The 19,059-nt window shown below is 41.8% G+C and overlaps 1 protein-coding gene across 1 annotated transcript in view; it reads right to left on the reverse strand.

Moving 5' to 3' along the window:
• Window positions 1-507: 507 nt before the first annotated feature.
• xkr6b (XK, Kell blood group complex subunit-related family, member 6b) overlaps window positions 508-19,059 on the reverse strand; it is an 80,308-nt gene continuing 61,756 nt past the window's right edge. Inside the window, exons 2-3 of the mRNA XM_074685667.1 lie at window positions 8,399-8,595; window positions 508-7,752 (exon numbers count right to left, since the gene is read on the reverse strand). Of these exons, the coding sequence (XP_074541768.1) occupies window positions 6,782-7,752; window positions 8,399-8,595 (1,168 nt within the window). The 3' untranslated portion in view covers window positions 508-6,781. The remainder of the gene's footprint in view (window positions 7,753-8,398; window positions 8,596-19,059) is intronic.

Genomic DNA, 19,059 nt, shown 5'->3' on the forward strand with positions numbered 1-19,059 from the left:
CTCCCTGTGTGCTAAGATATAAGCTATGCCCCTATTTCATCTGTTATTTCAGCTTATTTTGTCTAAATTGGCAAAATATTTGACAATCACATACCAAGCTAGCTTATTTTAATGCCATTATCAGTCAAACCACAAGGTGGGCTCATGTTTATGTCACATAGGGATTATCTGTCTATGTCACCATAAAGACCCACACACATTTTGACTGCAGATTCAGCATTCAGCTTCATCTATTCTTCCATTCAGACGTAAACTGAGATTCAAAGTATCATAGCTAATGAAAAAGATAGTTTGGATGTGCAGGTATATAAAAAGTCTGGATCCAACATAGCCTATATAAAAACATTCACATCAAGCTGGGTAAGATATGTGGACAGTATGATGTGAGCATTGAAATGTCAAACGTGCATTTGAATACAAGTACGAGTGAAGTGCACTTTCAAATACTAGATTTATTTTTCTCTTCTGGGATGAACAGTCTGATATATGAATCTACAGTAAGGCTTAACATTACATTTTCAGCATAATATTTCTCTTTTCATCTAAAAACCAAAACATACAAAAAGAACTTTAGCACCATATGTTATTAATAATATTCATATTGTTCCCAAAAATAGGACATCAGTTTTGCTTTTTTAAAGAACGGGGATCCCATGGAACAGTTTACTTACATTTTATATTGAACAATAACAAAGAAAGAATCATTCCTTATATGTTCTCAGACACAGGTTGAATGAGTTCACCTTCAGAGAGATGCTACAGACTGTAGCCGGTTTGCTAACTGACATTGTGCCGACTTCTGGATCACCCCGGATAAGTCGTACAGTTTTAGGGAGTATCCTGATAGATTTGTGTAAATACACCAACAAGCTAACACAATCTAGAAATTGATTGAATATAAACAAAGCAATAATTCCAACGACTTTGAAAACAAGTTAGAAAAAAAAATCAGCAGCAATTAATATGACAACCATCGTCGCATCATTGGAATATCAAATCCATTTTAAACAAAATGTTACAGCCAATTCTACAAGAACAACAAAAGATAAATACACACAGATTAAAGACATATAGATGACAGGAATTTACAACACAGCAATCACGTTCTATATATTTTTTACCCATTTTCCAGTAGCAGAAGTACATTTGCGCTCCTGTGCGCCAAAAGATGCATTTTATCATCCGCCAGTTTTATTCTCTCAGATAACAGAAAGAAAAAGAAATCCTAGTGCAGATTGAAAGAAACAGAAACATACTGTATGCTGAAACCAGTATGAGTAACGTTACACAAACTGTGGCGTTGCTTTCATGTGTGTGGATCAGAAATCAAAATGGCACCATAGAGAGTTGAGTTCTGCTGTAAACTGTGCGGATTTGAGGTGCGAGCTCTCGAGCAATTTTAAGACTGCAAGTTTCTCTCAGTCGACTGAAAGGCTCTGCTCTCAGAGAGTCATCAGGTGGACTCTTCAGCCCACAGTGGTAGCACCTTTTTAAATATATTTATTCAGCACCAGGTTGTTAACAAAATCAAGAAAAGGTGAAAGTAAAAGGGAAAAATGCACCTTTTATCGGCTGAACACACTACTGCAATGGTTTAACAGATGATCCTAATGGAAAGACTTGAACCAAGACAGACTCTACAAAAACCTGCTGCTACACATCGATGCAGAAATCAGAGTGTTTGTTGTGCTGTTTAGAGCACTTTACATGCTAAATGTCCAGAGTTCCCTCACAATGAGTCCTAAAGGCATGCTGGGAGATGGCAGGAAAACCAGGGAATGAGGCTATCCAATCAGTGACGGGGGCCTGTTTTGCACATTTTCTTGTCCTATCCCACCTGCAGGCCTGTTTGTTTGGCTGGAGGATGTGTTGATCACACGAAACAAACAACAAAAAAGTTCACGTCTTGGCACTACAAATCATTCATCATTGCAAGACAGAAGAAGATGTAAAGGCATAGACAAAAGTACAAAACAATCATTTAATAAAACGCTCTGTATCGTGGCTGGCATGTGTTAAGACTATCAGTCCAAAACGAACACATTTGACTTTAGTATGAGTTTTATTTGTAGCATGCTGAACCACCAGGGCTGCTGGATTCAGCTGAATCAGTGAGGAACTTGATGTTCAAGTACAGAAGATGTTGAGTATTGCCTTACTTTCTCCTTTCTGGCAGAACTATCAACTACATTTCCCATTTTTTCAGTTCTGTCAGTTTATTTCTAACCTGTAGATGAATCTTGGATGAGTTATTAGACTTATCAGCGCTGTTGACTGAGGTGTGAGCTGACAGAATTGAGAACTTGGCTTGATCTGGTTTTTGGGGGACACAGACAGAGAGAATTCTGTCCAGTGTTACTGTCTTTTTGGTGAATGAGGAAATAAAGACACTGGCGTTGTTGTTTGCGGACCTGGCTGCCGTGGCTGAATTGAAGCATCCAAAGTAAGAAGGCACAACAAGGACAGGGAAGAATGAGCCTTCTGTTCAGACACTCTTGCTGTGGATGTTAAAGGCTCTGTGAGGACTTTGCGTTTGGTGTTGATTGCATTGACACCTGTGACTAGAATGGGTCATTTTTTAGGAGATAAAGGCTCAGTTTCCCATCAGCACTTTCACCCACTGTCATTTTGGAGAGCAGATCTTATTAACGCCACTTTTCTCAAAGAAAACTTTTCCCTGGATGCAAAGCGATGAGGTTATGTATTTATTTGCAGGTACATCAAGCTATTATTTGAAATGTGACACCAAGCTAACTTTTTAAACTCAGTTTGTTGTGTAGTTTAGTGTTAAGTATCACTTCCAAAGTCCTCACAGGGCCTTTAAGTGTGGAGGGCTTAACCCCTTGTGGGAGATTTAACCTTTGACCTTTGTTTTGGAATAAACTGCATTGTTATTAAGCTTTTAAACCCGTGTCTAATTTGTAGATAAAGCACAAAAACTGATTCTCCAGCGTCTTCTACTCAAAAAAAAAAAAAAAAAAACGTGTCAAAGTGTCGATTGAAACCATAAAATATACTGTCGTTAAAAAATCCAGACATATACATATAGACTCTTTTTAGACTCAGTTTCATTAACTCCCATTACTACGTCTCTATTGACACAGTCAAGCAAGCATAAATACTCTGCATTGTACGACATTAAGCACCACTAGATGAAATGCAGCCATACTCTGTTTGTAATGCTGTATTTTAACACTGATTTTCCACACATGTAGAAAATAAGAATGAATGAATCACAGTGTATTTGCACCTGATTTGGACATGCGTCCATGTTCGGAAAAAGGTTCAGCAGTGTTTAGAAAGGATGCACCGTACGCCAGGCAGCCAACCACCACAAAAAACTGCTCCTCCCCCCTCTAAATTAATCCGGCGTCATCCCTGTGAAAAAAACAAAACATGCAAACTATAATTTAGCGCTGCAACCCCAGCCGAGGAGCGGCCCTGGGATGCGGTATGTTAAGGAAAAAATGGAGACCCTTGAGGACATGCCTGGGGATGAGAACTGCATTGAGACACCCCTGAGTCAGCTGGTTCAGTGGTCTTGGTTGTTGGTCCTGAGGAACCCCTGTATTGGCTGTTTTGCTTAGGTTTTCTTAAAAAGTTTAACAATACTTATTCATTCATCGACTAACTATCAACATGGCTGTTCATTCACTACTACAGAGAGGAACTACTCTGGCTACTATGGTAAAAAATGAACAAGTTGGTTGTTTGCATACTTATGTGTATCTATGTGTGTTGGATGGTTGCTCCACCCTAGCTGACCCAACAGTTCTCAATCACTCAGGGCTGAACATCGCTCTTAAGCCGAAGGGTGGCAGACCCTGGATGTTGAAGCTCTTGGTTATGGCAGTGTACCTCATTGCATGTTCTCATGTCAGGATCTCCAGTTGTCCAGCCTCAACCCTAATGTTCAGTATCCAGAGAGTTTAGCTTTTTTTAGGGGGAGTGCGCCAAGGCCCAGCACCGCAGAGATGGGGTAGAGGGTGGAGCAGCAACCGAGGATGGAGCCGAGCACAAGTTAAGAGGACAGAGTTGTGGTAAAGGGAGAAAGAAAGTGTGCCACTGTACCAGCATTCTTTAAACCCTTTTATACAAACCAAGTGGAAACTGGGATAAAAAAGGACATTAATACTTAAAACTGCAATATCACGAGTGTCCCCTGGAGGCTAGCCCATAAATACTAGAAACTACATAAACACAGATTCAAAAAAGCAGGTCTTTACCGCAAAAATAGTTAGGATCGTGGCTGATTTGACTGGCAGGCAACTGACTGTGGCTGCAAGTGTTAAGGCTAAAGAGGCAGTGGGCACCAACACCACACTAACACATCTGGTGATTTTCAAAATAAACGTTATCGTTCTGATGCCAGATTGTGTTTCACTTGATTACAACAACAAACCAGGTTTGAGTGATTTTACAGCCCAACATGAACAATGAAACTATTAGCGATGTTGGTATACCCCAGCCAGAATTGTTTTATTTACCAGTCGTTCTAAAAAGCTGATTCTGACACTGGTGATACAATGAGTTTGGTCAAACATAGCAAATTTCTCCAATTAATTCTGCTTATTATGGGTAAAATGTAACACAACAGCATTGGGGAACTGAAATCAAATGCAAGCTAAGAGTTTAATGCTTTTCAAAGCCAGTCAATTTTCACTAATCAGTGTTTTCCAACAGTTAATTTACATTTTCTAGGTATTATAGGAGGCATACTAGGTATTGGCATTTGAAACCTCGGTTCCTGATTTAGTATAAGGTTAAAAAAAGGCTTGAGAACACAGAGTACACAACTTTGAGGTAAGCAGATCAGTTTCCACTTTCCTCAGTTTGCTCCCTTAACTACAATCTGTCCTCATGTTCATTTCCAGTCCTGGCAAAACCCCCCTCTCGCCTTTAACCTGGACTCACTCCGTCTCTGCTTTTTTACAGTACGATGTTAGCAGGCACATGTAGCCACAGCGAAGCAGAGAGCTGGTAAGCCAGGAGAAAGGAATCTCCGTGTGGTGCCGGGTTCTCGCGGCCTCCCTTGTTGGGCGCATTTGTACTGATGTCTCACACTAACGTCATGCCAAACACTGCAATGTAGAAAACACACGTTTATATATATTTATATATATAATCAGGTGGAGAATCGAGTAAATAAGTTGGAGTATGAAATGCATTCTCTGGATTTTCAGTAGCCCTCTGAAAATTTCCGCCAAGCTCCTTTGACTTTGAAGGCATTTTTTTGTATTTTTTTCCATCATGAGTGAAAACGGTGGCTGCCCTGTGGTGGAGAGCTCCCACAGGTTCAGCTGGCAGATGTTTTATCAGTGTACAACCGTTGCACAGCAGGTGCTTGTTGTAATCATTGGAAAAGGGGGGCAGATCAGTTGGATCGACAGTACAATAAGATGTGATTTGGCTTTGTTTGAGAACCGTTGTGCGCCCTAACATCTCGGAGGGCACACTGATTTTGAGGAGTTTCACTTTTAACACTGCACGGCACAACATTTGTTATGTAAAAAAGTGTTCTGGCAAAATATAGTTATGTTAATGACTATAAATGTAGACACAAATACGCACTGAAGTATAGTAGCATAGAAATTCTCTTCTTAAATTTGACATGTTTTTTCTGCACCCATTAAGCACATATCAATCAACCTTAAACATTTCTGATAGGAAAAGAATCTAGGGAGGTTAGATAAGAGATTTCTTTCTTGGATTCAGAGGGGAATGGTGGAGGATTTCCTGAAGGCCATCTTTGCACTTCAGAAAAAAAAAGATTTCTTCCTCTTACCCTTCACAAGACACGGACAATCATTTTAAAAAGTCTTTGGAATGTTTTTACGTGAATTTTTGTAGCAACCAATTTAGAAAAAGTTGTGCTCATTTTAACTACATTCTTTATTTTTTCCATTGTGTTGTTCACCTCTGGTTTTTGTTTGTGCCATCACACTTTTGGGCAAAAAATGACCAAAGACAGTGTGTTATTACAGCTTTCCTCCACTGGAGGGTGCTCTGCACTGTACAAATTTAATATATGGGTGGAACTGATTGAAGGTCAGTGTGCTTCTTCTTCTTCCACACATGATGCGATTACGATTCAGGCTTCTGAGCAGAAATAGTACAGCAGCAAGGGTACAACTGAGCCCTGTTAGAGCGCTGAGGGGAAACCCATTTTGTGTTATTTCTCATGGACACATGTTTGACTGTGTCCTCTCTGCTGAAGTGCTTTTGTAATTCACGGGTCAGGGATTTGGTAAACATCATACATTTTTGATAATCTACATAAGAATGGCAGTAAATGTTGGGATGTGCAAAGACCTCCTCCATCATTCCCATCAGGCTTTGCACTAGTCCCATGTCACAGGGACATACAATATGCCCTTCACAAGTATTCACAGGTTGAATCACCAATACAGTATAATGTATTAAACACATTTCATAATGAAACATTCATATGTTATCTACATACTCATACAGAACCCTCCTCTAGCAATGTAGAGGGATTTATATGAGACCTCTGTATATATCACATAAGATACTGTTGGTTCATAATTTCCTCTCTGTGCTGTATGTTTTTTTTTTTCCAAAAATAAATTGTGACTGTGTGTTTAGAGTGTCCTAAAAGATTTCTCAGTAGACAAAACACATCTGCAGAAAAACTGAATGATCACAGAGGAGAGAATTGTGTCAAGAGAGAGAAAACCTTGAGGGGAAGGGAAGCAGGATGAAAAAAAGGAAAGGAAAGAAGTGCATTGTCGTGTAAGAGGAGGTGTTTGAGGAGATGCCTTCAGAGGGAGGATTCATACTGCAGGAGTTCATAAAGAAGCGGACCGTCCCTGTACCTGATGCCCACCGCGTTTGGGCTAATGTACTGCAGCACGTTAATGGTCCTGCGCAGGCGCCGGTCCACAAAGTGCGCATCCCAGGCTGGGTATCGTTTTCTGGGCATGTCTATCTTGATGAGAGGGCCCTCAGGACGGATGGGCCGTCCAGCTGCATCCACAGGCTCCGTAGACCTCACCTGGAAAACCGGAAGGCAGGTTTCTGCGACTGTTTCATCCGACTCTATGTGTTCCCCTGCCAGACCACGTGTGGGGGTGGCCTGAGAGCCACGAGGGCCAGGTGTGGGAGCCATGGGCTCTGCTTCGGGGGGTAATGGAAGACCCCACAGCAGCTCGGCGCAGCAGGAGCTGGCCAGCACCCTCAGCCGTGGGCCCATGGGGTGCAGAACCCCGTAATAGAGAACCATACAGGCCACACCTGAAGCAAAGCACAGGAAGACGCCGCAAAGGGCTAAAGAGGCATAGGCGTCAGTGGTGGCTGGGTCACGGTATGCATACCAAAGGGAGCTGAGGATGGCGTTCTCTAACAGTACCACTGTGTAATAGGCCACCATTCTGTAGCGCGTCCGGCCCTCACGTACATTGAACCAACAGAAGACGTACACAACGCCAACCACCATGTTGAACAGTACCTCCTCCCACTTGGACATGCAGAAGTCGGTGCCGCCATGGATGACCCAGAAAGCCATGGCGCACCAATGGAGCACCACAAAAATGCCAAAGTAGATGTGAAAAACTGAGGCAAAGAGGGCGAGGGAGAGCACCCGCGAGGAAATGGTGAAAAGGCGCCAGAATAGGTGCACCAGGGCACCTCGGTAACTCATGCTCTTCTTGTCGTCCCGGGAGTCTCGCAATAGTTTGTGATAGGAGGCTAGCACCCAGGCCAGGGACAGGAGGGAGGACATGGCAGAAAAACCTGAAATACAGACACAGGGAGAAGAATAAAAAGAGTGAAGGATCCCTCAGATAGTTCTTAACACCATAAATGAAACACAGAAATGGTTTTATCTCGACTTGGCTGCTACTCCATTCACTCTATATACGGTACATTTTATTCAAGCCAAGCAATCCATCACATCTTTGAGAGGCATACTATTACTCAGATCATCGTAGGTCATTCAGTCAACACAGCCTCCATTTACTGCAACAATTCAGTTTCCTTAAGACTGGTATAATAGTGGAGACAGCAGATATGTCAGAGCAGCAACCTGCTGCATGAAAAATGATCCAGGGTTATCTGCAGAACAGCAGCATGGTGCCTCTCAGAAAGTGTATTGATGGCATTTCTATAGACACCCAGACAGGGACGGGGATCACTTGTTAGGATTCAATTACTTCACTCCTCTGGGAGCTATGCTGGGTGAAGAAACTGCGAGAGTTTCAAGTACAAGAGTGAGAAATGATCGAAATTTGATGCAGTTTTGGAGATTCTGCACAATGTAAACTTCAACAGAGGCATATCGGTGCCTGGGGATGAAAACACTTCGACATACAAAAAGGAGTGTGCAGAAACAGAATCTGACTTTCATGTAGCGTGATAGAGCCGTGGGGGAGTCTCTTACACTGCAGCCACTCAGCCTTGTTGCTCTGGATCATGATGCAGAGCTGCAGCACCAGCTGAGGGGCACTTTCCAAGAAGGTCTCCAGCAGTCGCAGCATGTTGACATCGGCATACTCGTACATCATGGCCCAGTAGAAGCGCCGCTGGTTCTCCTTCTGCCGGTGACTTTGTATACCGAGGTACATGGTGCGGATGTACCTGCAAAGAGAGATGATGAAAGGTTAGAAACACCAAGAATCCCAAAGAAATGGCAGTTACTTAGTTTACCTGCACAAGAGGAAGTTGTGACAACACTAGAGGGCATGCTAAGCTACATTTTTCAAGACAGTGAAATATGTAAATGTGCATTTATGAGGGGTTCATTGTTGGACTCTGAATTGGGGATGTGTATAGATGAACAGAGCTGAATCATATCAGTTCTCTCTTTTGTCTTAAAAGCTGCACAGATGAAAAATAATTTAACATGCTGTTTTCAGGTCTGCAAAAAGGATGTGAGAGCAACTGGGTGAGGCATACAAAATCTTTTTGGGGGTAATACAGCTAACCCACAGCTAACAGCCGAAAAACAGATATGTCTCTAGTTTGGGTTGGCTTTGTCATGGCACTGGATTTCATAGGCTTCTATTCAACGTAACATGTTAACCCACTCTGTTATGTTTTGGCTGGATTCCAGCTCAGGCAGGTCAGAGCCCTCCAGATCAGATAAATACAACTTCTATTTTTGCTGGATGCCAGAAACCACATAAAAACGCCCATTGACTACAAAAAAACAAACCAACATTATTAGCAAAACCAGTCCAGGAACTAACAGGTTTGAGGTTTAACGGTCCAATATGAACCAAGAGAGGGTTCATTGGTGAGGGAGTCCGAGGAACTAGTTGGTCTGTGACTCCAGCCATCTAGAGGTCCTGCAAGGTGCTGGACTGAACACACAGGCAATCAGGTGTATTTACAGCATAAATCTAATAGAGCTGTTTTCCAGTCAGCCTGGACAGTCTGGAAGCTGTCGATGGTGAGGGTATGGTCGTTTATAACTCACTGGTTGCCATCCATCTAAAGAGCATTTTGAGCGATCTCTCAAAACCCTCAGAATATCACTTTTTATGACTGTGTAAAAACTAAAACTACCAAACCATGTTTCGCTTCTTGGTTTTGATCCAAAAGAAAAAAAAAGTTCATGCATTGATCTAGATATGGGCATAGCCTTCTGTTGGTGCCCTGCATTCATTTCATCCATATTTCTACGTGTTTCCATAAAACTTACAGATACAAGCCAAATGGAAGCACCACCCTAAAACCTTGGGGGCAGTGTTGCTGTTACTACCTGAAACATAGTTTAAGCAAGACACAAAGAAGAAATAACAAAGGTGGAACTTTGTCATGATGTATTAAACGGCCTCACCAACCACAGCAGATAACAATGCTGCCTTCGTTTTTGTCTTTTATGCAAGAGGTAAATTTGCAAAACCTCCTCCACAGTTGCCATGCTTGTTTTTGAGATTGTTGTCATACATTTTTGACTCTGGGCTGCCCCCCCTGGTGGATGTATTGGTTAACAGCAGTGCCAATGTAAAGGATGCATCGAAGTATGAGAGCAGTGACAGTAACATTGTTTTTGGTAATACATTTTCCTACATAAGAGGGAGGATAAACTAGCCTTTAGACTGATTGCTGATACTAGAATCAGCTCTGCACAGCTGTTTTTTGTTGGCTGCCTTGGAGTTGTGATGTTGTTACTGTAGTTACACTTTTCTTTACTCTCCATACACGCATACACCAAAGCCTGATTAGTCACAACAAACCTCAAACAGTTGAAAACCTGTACCAGTCCCATTCATAAATCCAGTCCATTGTAAATAAAAGCTACGTAATGTTGAAGAGACTGCAGTGAGACCAGAAAGGGGCTAATTCAATCAAAGCAGCACCCCTGCCTTTTCCCTTTAAAGGACGAGACACTAGAAGTCTTTGAGCACCACTGAGCAAAAATGTAATATGCTCTGTCGTGTGATATGGCTAATTAAGATCTTAATCTCTTATTGGGTATGGATCTCAGAGTTGGAGCGCTACAGCTGCAGCTGGAGCCGCCAATTAAAGTTTGCACAGCGAGGAAAACATCGAAGATTCAAGCTCTGCATATGAAACAAACATCAATCCATGCAGGCAACAAAAAGAGTTAAACAGCACTCTGGTTCGCTTTCATCTCTCAACTCTGTAAACAACTTTATTCCTTCCAACGCGTTAACTCATTCTGCCTGAAGGAAAACAATCACTGGAGCCAATATGACAGCTATGCTAGCTTATGGTTATCTTAACAGCAACTTCACTCTGCTGCATATTGCGTGGTGGCTGCAGGGCCTATCTGCCTGAGCTGCCAGAGTGACCAAATAAATCCAGCACTTGATGTGAGAGCAGTGAAGCGAGGACAATAGTGTAGCAAGGACAGAAATAGACTAGACAGTAGCACACCCCAAAACAAATTGAGAGTCCATGGATCTAAATTCAGTCTTCTCGGAGTGAGACACAAATTCACCGCAATGCTTATGAGTGGCTTTCAGCGTAATTAGCTTCTGCATTAGCTGCTGGAGAAGAGATTACTGTTTAATTTGAAATGAGCTTGACAACAGTGAAAGCATCTTCTCTTTTCTGCTCTGATTGCTTTTGGTTATTGTTTTGGCAAAGGCTGAAGCATTCCAGTTCCTGAAATCAAACTACAACCTCACTCAAGCACAATTATTGTATTTCCCTTGGATCAAAATATTATTGTACAACCGTGAAGCTATTTCTACTCTGCTTTAACGACACGTTTCCTGTGATCTTGAGGAAAATTGGTTCAAGGTTGTTATGGCTGCAGAACAAGTGCTTATTTTACAATGCTGACTAATAATTTCTTTTTATGTGCACTCACTGGATATGTCACGGCTGTGAAAATTAGAACAACTGATGAGGGATCATAAAAAATACAACAATAAATCATATAATTTTACGCAAGGAAGACATTTAAAACAACAAAAGGGAAGGATAAAAATTGAAGTAGTAGCTCTTTCTGCTGCCTTTTATTTTTCCAACAGAGCTGGCAAACCTCCTCATGCTGCAGTCTGTCACTCAGTCAGTCAAGTAACTAACTTGAAGAGACAGACGGTTTTCCAAAAGGTGGGAAAACAAGAGAAGAAACTAGAGAAGTTGCATTTCCTTGCAGCAAATGCGTTGAAATGCTGAAGCTGAAGAATGAAAATGAGAAACAAATGTTATAAACAGTGAACCCGAGCTGAAAATGTGGAATGGAGAAAATAAGAAGTAGCAGAAATAGGGAAACAAAAATACAGAGGTAAAAGAAGCAGTAGTAATAAAAGAAGAAGAAGTAGTTTGAGAAGTATAAGCTGTGGGAAAAGGTTGTATGAATAGTGGAGCATGTAGATTAAGTCACAGGGTGAGGTATGGAATTATAAGTAACCGAAGTACTGATGGAAATATCAGTGCATGTAAAGGTCTGGGATGTGTGAGGGACAGAAAGAGCACACACACGTGTGTCTTTGTTCCTGGATGTTTTGATGAGTTAGTATAAACAGCTGCATGAGATGAAAGGTTGTCACGCTGATGTGCTCGTTAGGCTGCAGGTGCAGAACTTTGCCATGCTATTGTGTTACTCTTTGGGCATTTTGTGGTGATGCAAAAGTCTGAATCTTCTGTCTCCTTGCCAAAACCGTGAGTGTTAAGACAAAAATATACACAGCATAAGAACCACAAGATCCTGGGGAAGCTGAAGGTGCAACTTTCATGTATGAAGACCGAGAAATGAGACTGTAATGGCAGGAGGCAAATAAGTGAATTTCCACTGATCTTTGAGAAAACTCCTCAGGAATTGACATTGGAGAAAATTAGTGGCTGGTGCAGACTATAACTGAGAGTTGGCCATTTTGTGATTAAGTGCTCTATGTTTTTGCTTTAAAAACCACTTTGCCAGGACAAGATTAGCTACGTTTTAATGTATTTTTTATTTTTCTACTGTGAAAATTTCAGAAGTTATGACAATTTTGAGCAGGACAGCTGCAACCTATCTGCAGGAGCCTCTCCCACTCTGGCTGAAGATGATTGCACTCTAGGAGCTTAGATTTTAGGGAAAAGTGGGAAAAGTTTATCTTGCTTGAACAGTGAAATCTGAAAAACAGTAAAAGATATTTAAGAGCAGACATAAACATGAAGAGTGGAAAGATAGCTGAATGGTTTAAAGTTTAAATGAAGTCTGTAAGTGGACGTATGAGGAGGCTGGAACTTCTCAAATTGGAAGGAGATTTTCAAGAGAAGCTGAAGTTTCCAATGCATTTCAGATGGAGAATAATTTTCATAAAAAGCTGAATAAGTCAAAAAGTTTAAGGGTTAAATATGAGAAGAGTCATAGCACACATCTCCAGAAGAAGCTGAATAGTTTAAAATTTGAATGGTGAAAATCGGACAAAATTTGAAGGAGGAGTAGCGAACCAAAAAACGTAGGGAAGAATATTGAGGAAGAAGAATAAAGTCACCGGATAACAATATGTTGAAATGCTGAGTCAGCATTTCAACATAATAAAGTCACAGGAGAACAATATGTTGAAATGCTGAGTCAGCAATTTCAACATAATAAAGTCACAGGAGAATAATATGTTGAAATGCTGAGTCAGCATTTCAATATAATGAAGCAGTAGAAGACAAGAATTTCTAAACACAAAAGGCCGCAAGAACTGTTTGGAGAAAATGGCAGTGGAGTTTAGCCTCGTTTCCACCAAGCAGTCTAGCATGGATCAATACAGTTTTATTCTGATCCTGTTTGCATTTCCACAGCCAACCATGCCATTCTTGGTAGGCTGTGTGCTTATAGTCACGTCAGCTATGTAATACCATAACACCATAGCAGCATAACGCTGTATTCAGCTAGTAAATCCAACAAAGAAGAAAAATGCAACACAGTAAACAGAGAGCAGGCTGTTTGGTGATGCCATTTACCAAACAAGAATAAAGTTATTTTCACAAAGTTGACTGGAAATTTAATCATGGAAGAGTTATGTGTTGTTCTTTACCACAGTCAAACAAGGAGTGATGGTTGTTTCTACCAATCAACAGACTGCAGTGTTTTTAGCTCCACCTCCTGGTGTCACATGTCTGGCACCCAAATAGAAGGGTGCCAAAAAGTGGGACGGTATGTGGTCGGTAATTTTGCAGGGTTACCAGATGTAGGATAATTATTGTATTTGTATGATAATTTGTCCCTTTGTATGATCAATGGTCCCAAAAAAGGTGATTGATTGACAGCCAATCATGCTCCATGAGAGCTTAGTCAGGAAGTTGATTCGATTGAGGAAAATGAGCCTGGCTAGAGAGGACAAGAATGATGAACAAAAGGCAAAGAGGAGGGCTTTGGAACAGGACACAAGTAAGCAGAATCACCACCAAAATTATGAAAAAGAGTTGGAAAGCAAGTTCAGTTTTGATGCATGGCTAAGATCTGTTGCAGGCTTTGAGTCTGACGGTAAAGCCTTCTGTTGGTGTTGTAACACCAAGCCGGTGGCTTGAAATCACAGTTCTGAAAACACACAGAAAATCTAAAAGGCACAAGGAAAATGAAAAAAATTCAAGCACAGACACAAAAGTCGATCATCAGATGTGGGGCGATGAATGACCACTCTGTACTGAAGCTAGAAAGCCGTGAGTACCTATAGGTCACTATGAATCACCGAGTGGCTGTATTTGACTATCACGCAACGGTAAGCTTGTTTTTTTGATTATGACAGGTGTACCCCAAATAAGACAACTTTAAGTCTCTGGTACTATAATTCTACATTTTTCACCTGGCAACACTGTAATTTTGGGACCACATCCCAGTTTTAGTTAAAGGAAGTGCCACAAAAGCCGCGTTTCCACCAAGCAATTTGGTTTGGTTCGGTACGGTTTGGCACGGTTTGATACAGTTAAGCCTGACCCAGTTTGCGCTTCCACAGCAAAACTGTGCTCTCTTGTGGTAGGCGGCGTGTAAACCGGATGCTGAAAGCCAGAGCTGTTAAACAATAGTATGACGCCGTAACAGTACAACACAGTTTACCCGCTAATATATCCAACGAAAAAGAAAAATGCAACACAGTAGACAAAGAGCATTGATGGAAGACATGGAGCATTTCGTCCTCTCTGTGATTGGCATGTGGCTCTTGGATACAAAGTGCGATCAAGCTTTGTTTCAGAGAAGACTGTGTGCTGCCAAGAGAAATGCAGCCGCTGTCGGAGATTCTTTTGACCAATCAACGGTCTGCAGTGTTGTAGCTCCACCTCCTGAGAGCGGATCGGTTCAGTCTGGCACCCATACGAGAGGGTCCCAAAAAGTGGGACGGCTCGTCTCGGTTATTTGGGGATGTGTCCTGGGATAAGTCAGTGGAAACGCCACAAAATGTGCACCGTACCGAGACAAACCGAACCGATCTGCTTGGTGGAAACACGGCTAAAATGTTGTACCAAAATGAACTGAGCTAAACCACTTGGTGGAAAAAGGGCTTTAGATGCACTCTTGCAGCTGTAATAGCTTTTAAAGACAACACCAACATGTGCATCATATATCTCCTCTGAAGCTCTGTCCACAGCCCACTTCTGGCCTCTTCTGCTGCTCATGCTCTGCAGCAATCAAAAGCAGAGAAACACCCAGCAGGGGAGTAAATTTGGGAGCACAGGGACACTGGTCTGTCTCGGGACAGTGGACAGGGGGAACAAGCGACGGGGCAAAATGTACAAAAGTTTTTTTTGGGATCAATAGCTGTGGGCTGTAAGAGGCAGTGTTATATCCAGCGGTAAAGGCTGGCATTCCGTGACATTTTCAGTCAGACTGGTAAATGTCAGAGGGAACAAGTCAACCCGTCTCCCTCACTAATGACATGCCACGGAGACCTACACAGGCCCTTTGTCTCCATCCCCCAATTTCCATTAGTCTGTGTTCCACTGATACGTCTCACTGGTCTGTGGAGCCTCCGTCAGAACCAGTAATCTTCATGGCCTCCCGTTGCTGGCTTGCCTTGAAAAAGCGGGACTCCACGGCTGCGCTGGCAACTCTGAGAGGCGTACTCACACAGCAGCGTTTGAGAGAAGGAGCAGTGCTCTCAGTGACAGAACTACTACAGTCACACCATTCACAGACTGATATTTATATGATAGTACCAAGCTTACAGTACAGCCAATGGGGGATGATGTTTCAGTCTCTCATTAACTGAAAACTTTGACCTTTTAGTGCCGCTTGATAACTGAATCACAACAATGTTAGATGAGTTTTATGGTGTCTTACAAACTAATGATTTTATCCCAGGTGCACTGGCTAAATATCTTGTGTACATAGGTTTGAACATGATATTTATCTTGTTAGAAAAAAAAAACTCATCCAAATGAAGAATTGCCCGTAAATCTATCTCCAACATTTCTTCTTTGTCAAGAGAAACATAGGCAGTTACTCGCAAAACAACTCATTAATATTTGTGCACAGGTTTATCTCCTGGTCTCAGGCCATGATGTTCTTATGAGTGCTAGATTTTTAAAACGTGCAAACAGAATAATAGTTTTGGGACTCAAGTTTATATTTTGAACCGCAGAAGAAAAAAGCTTGTGGGACAAGATGGGTACTTGTGCCCAAAGTATGATAAATTTGCTGCGAGATTTAAACTTTTGCTGTATGATTATAACTTGTACTAGAATGTACTTTCTTGTGTTCAGAATATTATACCTGTGTCACTGATTCAAACTTCTGCACTCAGGATCATATATTGTGAAACAAGATTAGAACTTGTGCGCTCCAGATAAAGACTTGTGCCGAAAGATTATAAGTTGTGCTGCGAGTTGATTTCTTGTGCGTGGCTAATATACCTTGTGCTTAGAACTTGTGTTGCAAAACCAGACCTTGTGGAACAAGATTAAAACTTCTGCATTGAAGACAAAGACTTGTGCCACAAGGTAGTTTCTCAGGGACAAAATATTGTACCTTGTGCCTGGATCCGTCCTGTTCTTAGAAAGCCCATTGGACAGAAAAACTATTAGTCAGAAGCCTGATTGGTCCCAAAATTAGTTTGGATTCAGTCGTTTTTTTTTTGTTTTTTTTTAATCCAAACTAATTTTCTGAATAAAAGGCCTCCTGACACCCAGATCTTCTGACCAATAGGCCCTTTGACTAAGAGACTTTCTTATAATGTAACTAACAGGCCTTCTTGTTTTCTGACTAACAGGCCTTCTGACTAGTTGCCCTTCAAACTCACAAGCCTTCTGACAAATGGGTCTTCCGGCCAACAGGCCGTTTGACCAACCGACCGTCTGACTAATGGGCCTTCTGACCAACAGGCCTTTTGATTAACTGGATCTCTGACTAACAGGCCTTTTGATTTTATGACTAATAGGCCTTTTTAAAATAAGGTGGGCTTCCTTTATGTTGCAAGATTACAACTTGTGTACTGAAGATGATAAATTGTACTGCATGATATTCAGTTTTGCACTTAAGACAACTGCTTTGTGCATTTGATAAAAGTGCTCACTGCTACGCCATCAGGTATCATCCGTGGCTTAGTAAAGTTAATATGTTTGACTCCTGAGAGACGAAGGTTTTTGACAAATACGCATTGCAAGGATACAAAAACATAGCTGTTAAATCCAAACAACCTGATGAAAATAACTCATTAAAATAATAAAGAAAGAAATAAAAGTGTCTCCAAAATTGTGAATCTAATGAAAGAACATTTTAGGTTGAAAAAAATAATGTATAATGTTTTACAAAATGTCATGATAATCTGATAAAAAGAGGCTGAAAGGTTTTAATCTGCATCGAGTTGATGGGATCAAGAAAAAACAGACCTTTAGTTTTACTGTCCAATAACAGATCAGTATATCACTAATGTTAAACCAACTGAGCTCTGCGATTAAAGCGAGAAACCTCACTGCATGCGCTCACATCAGAGCCTTTCATCTCACTTACACACTTTGTTGGCTCAGATTCCCCCAGATTCAGCAAAAGAAAAAAAAAACTGTACAGTTAAACACTTTGGGTTTCCCAGCTGTCAGAAAAATCAGAACCTACTCTATCACGTACTTCACACACACACACACACACACACACACACACACACACACACACTCACACACACACACACACACACACACACACACACACACACACACACACACACACTCACACACACACACACACACACACACACACACACACACACACACACACACACACACACACACAAACATGCCTTCTCAAGAGTCTCAGAGACAACCCGGGAATGTGATGCACACTGTTAACACTCCCACTGTGACTTTTTTCAGATGTAGTATCACAAATGGCTCTAAAAATAAATACACACACACACACACACACACACACACACACACACACACACACACACACACACACACACACACACACACACACACGTGCTGTCAGTGCTCTAGGTAATGGGGGATTTCCTTTCTTTTCCAGACACATTCATCAGATGGATCCCTCTTTCTCTCCACCACTTAGCCTGTGGTCTCCTACTCCATGCTTCCTCTCCTTCCTTCCTCTCCTTCCTCGTAGCTCCACAGCTCCTCTGCAGGAATCCTCATGAATTATTTGTGGAGAGATCATAGCAATTGCTCATGGCTCGTTAGGCAGCGTACGCATGGTCTAACAGCTCGATGCTGTGCCCGGGTTGTGTTCCAAGCTCAGACGTCTGCCACTGCTGTCGAGACATGGATGGCCATTACCACCACACACACACACACACACACACACACACACACACACACACACACACACACACACACACACACACACACACACACACACGCAGGAATACACAGTGCGAGAGCTTCTTGAATGAACAGACATTTGAAGAGCTCTAATCATGAGAAGCTGTCTGTGAGAGGTGAAATGATTGAACAATGGACAAGCTTGTTTACGTCAGCATTACTTCAGCGTTTGTGTTTCATTTTGTTTCAAACACGAGCCAAATCGCTTACAGAGGTCTCCTCTTTCAACAACCAACAGATCTGATGATTCAAATGTTGATGAATGTAGGTATATATGGATGTTTCACCATAGCTCCTCAGTGGTCACATGTCAACATGTAAGGGAGTTGCTAGCTGAGCTGCCATCAGTTTCTGTATCTGAGGTGTTGTGTTCCTGTTAGATGAGGCGTAAACTGGGTAAATGGAGGTTATTCCTGACCTGGTTTTTAAGTTGCATGACTGATTTGGAGTCCAGCTGAATTTCAGCTCTGTTGCACTGTGTTGGGGAGCAGAGCTGTGGGGCATGAGGGCAGAACACAAGGGGTATTGGGCTCTTTTAAGTCTTTATTCTCTTCTTCTGATGCCCCCTAGCTTAACAAATTTCACAGCTCTGAAAAATCCTTGTTTTTTTCACACAGGTGTTTTAGAAAACCCTTAAAATCTCTTCTCATGCTCTTCCTGCTCGCATGTTTTTTTATGCCATTGTGATTCTTAGTCCTGCACTTCATTGATTCCACCTGTTCCCCATTGTCTTCTGTATTACCGCTGTGGCACAGGAAGTGATGATTCTTTTGACCACTCAACAGAATACACAATTCTGGCACCACAACAGGAGGGTACCAAAAAGTGGGACGGTACAGGTCGGTAATTTGAGGACCTGTCCCGGTTATAGTCAAAGGG

The sequence above is a fragment of the Halichoeres trimaculatus genome, unplaced genomic scaffold (assembly GCF_033239565.1).
Source record: "Halichoeres trimaculatus isolate MK-OKI-2021-1 unplaced genomic scaffold, fHalTri1.1 fHalTri1_scaffold_13, whole genome shotgun sequence".
Lineage (NCBI taxonomy): Eukaryota > Metazoa > Chordata > Actinopteri > Labriformes > Labridae > Halichoeres > Halichoeres trimaculatus.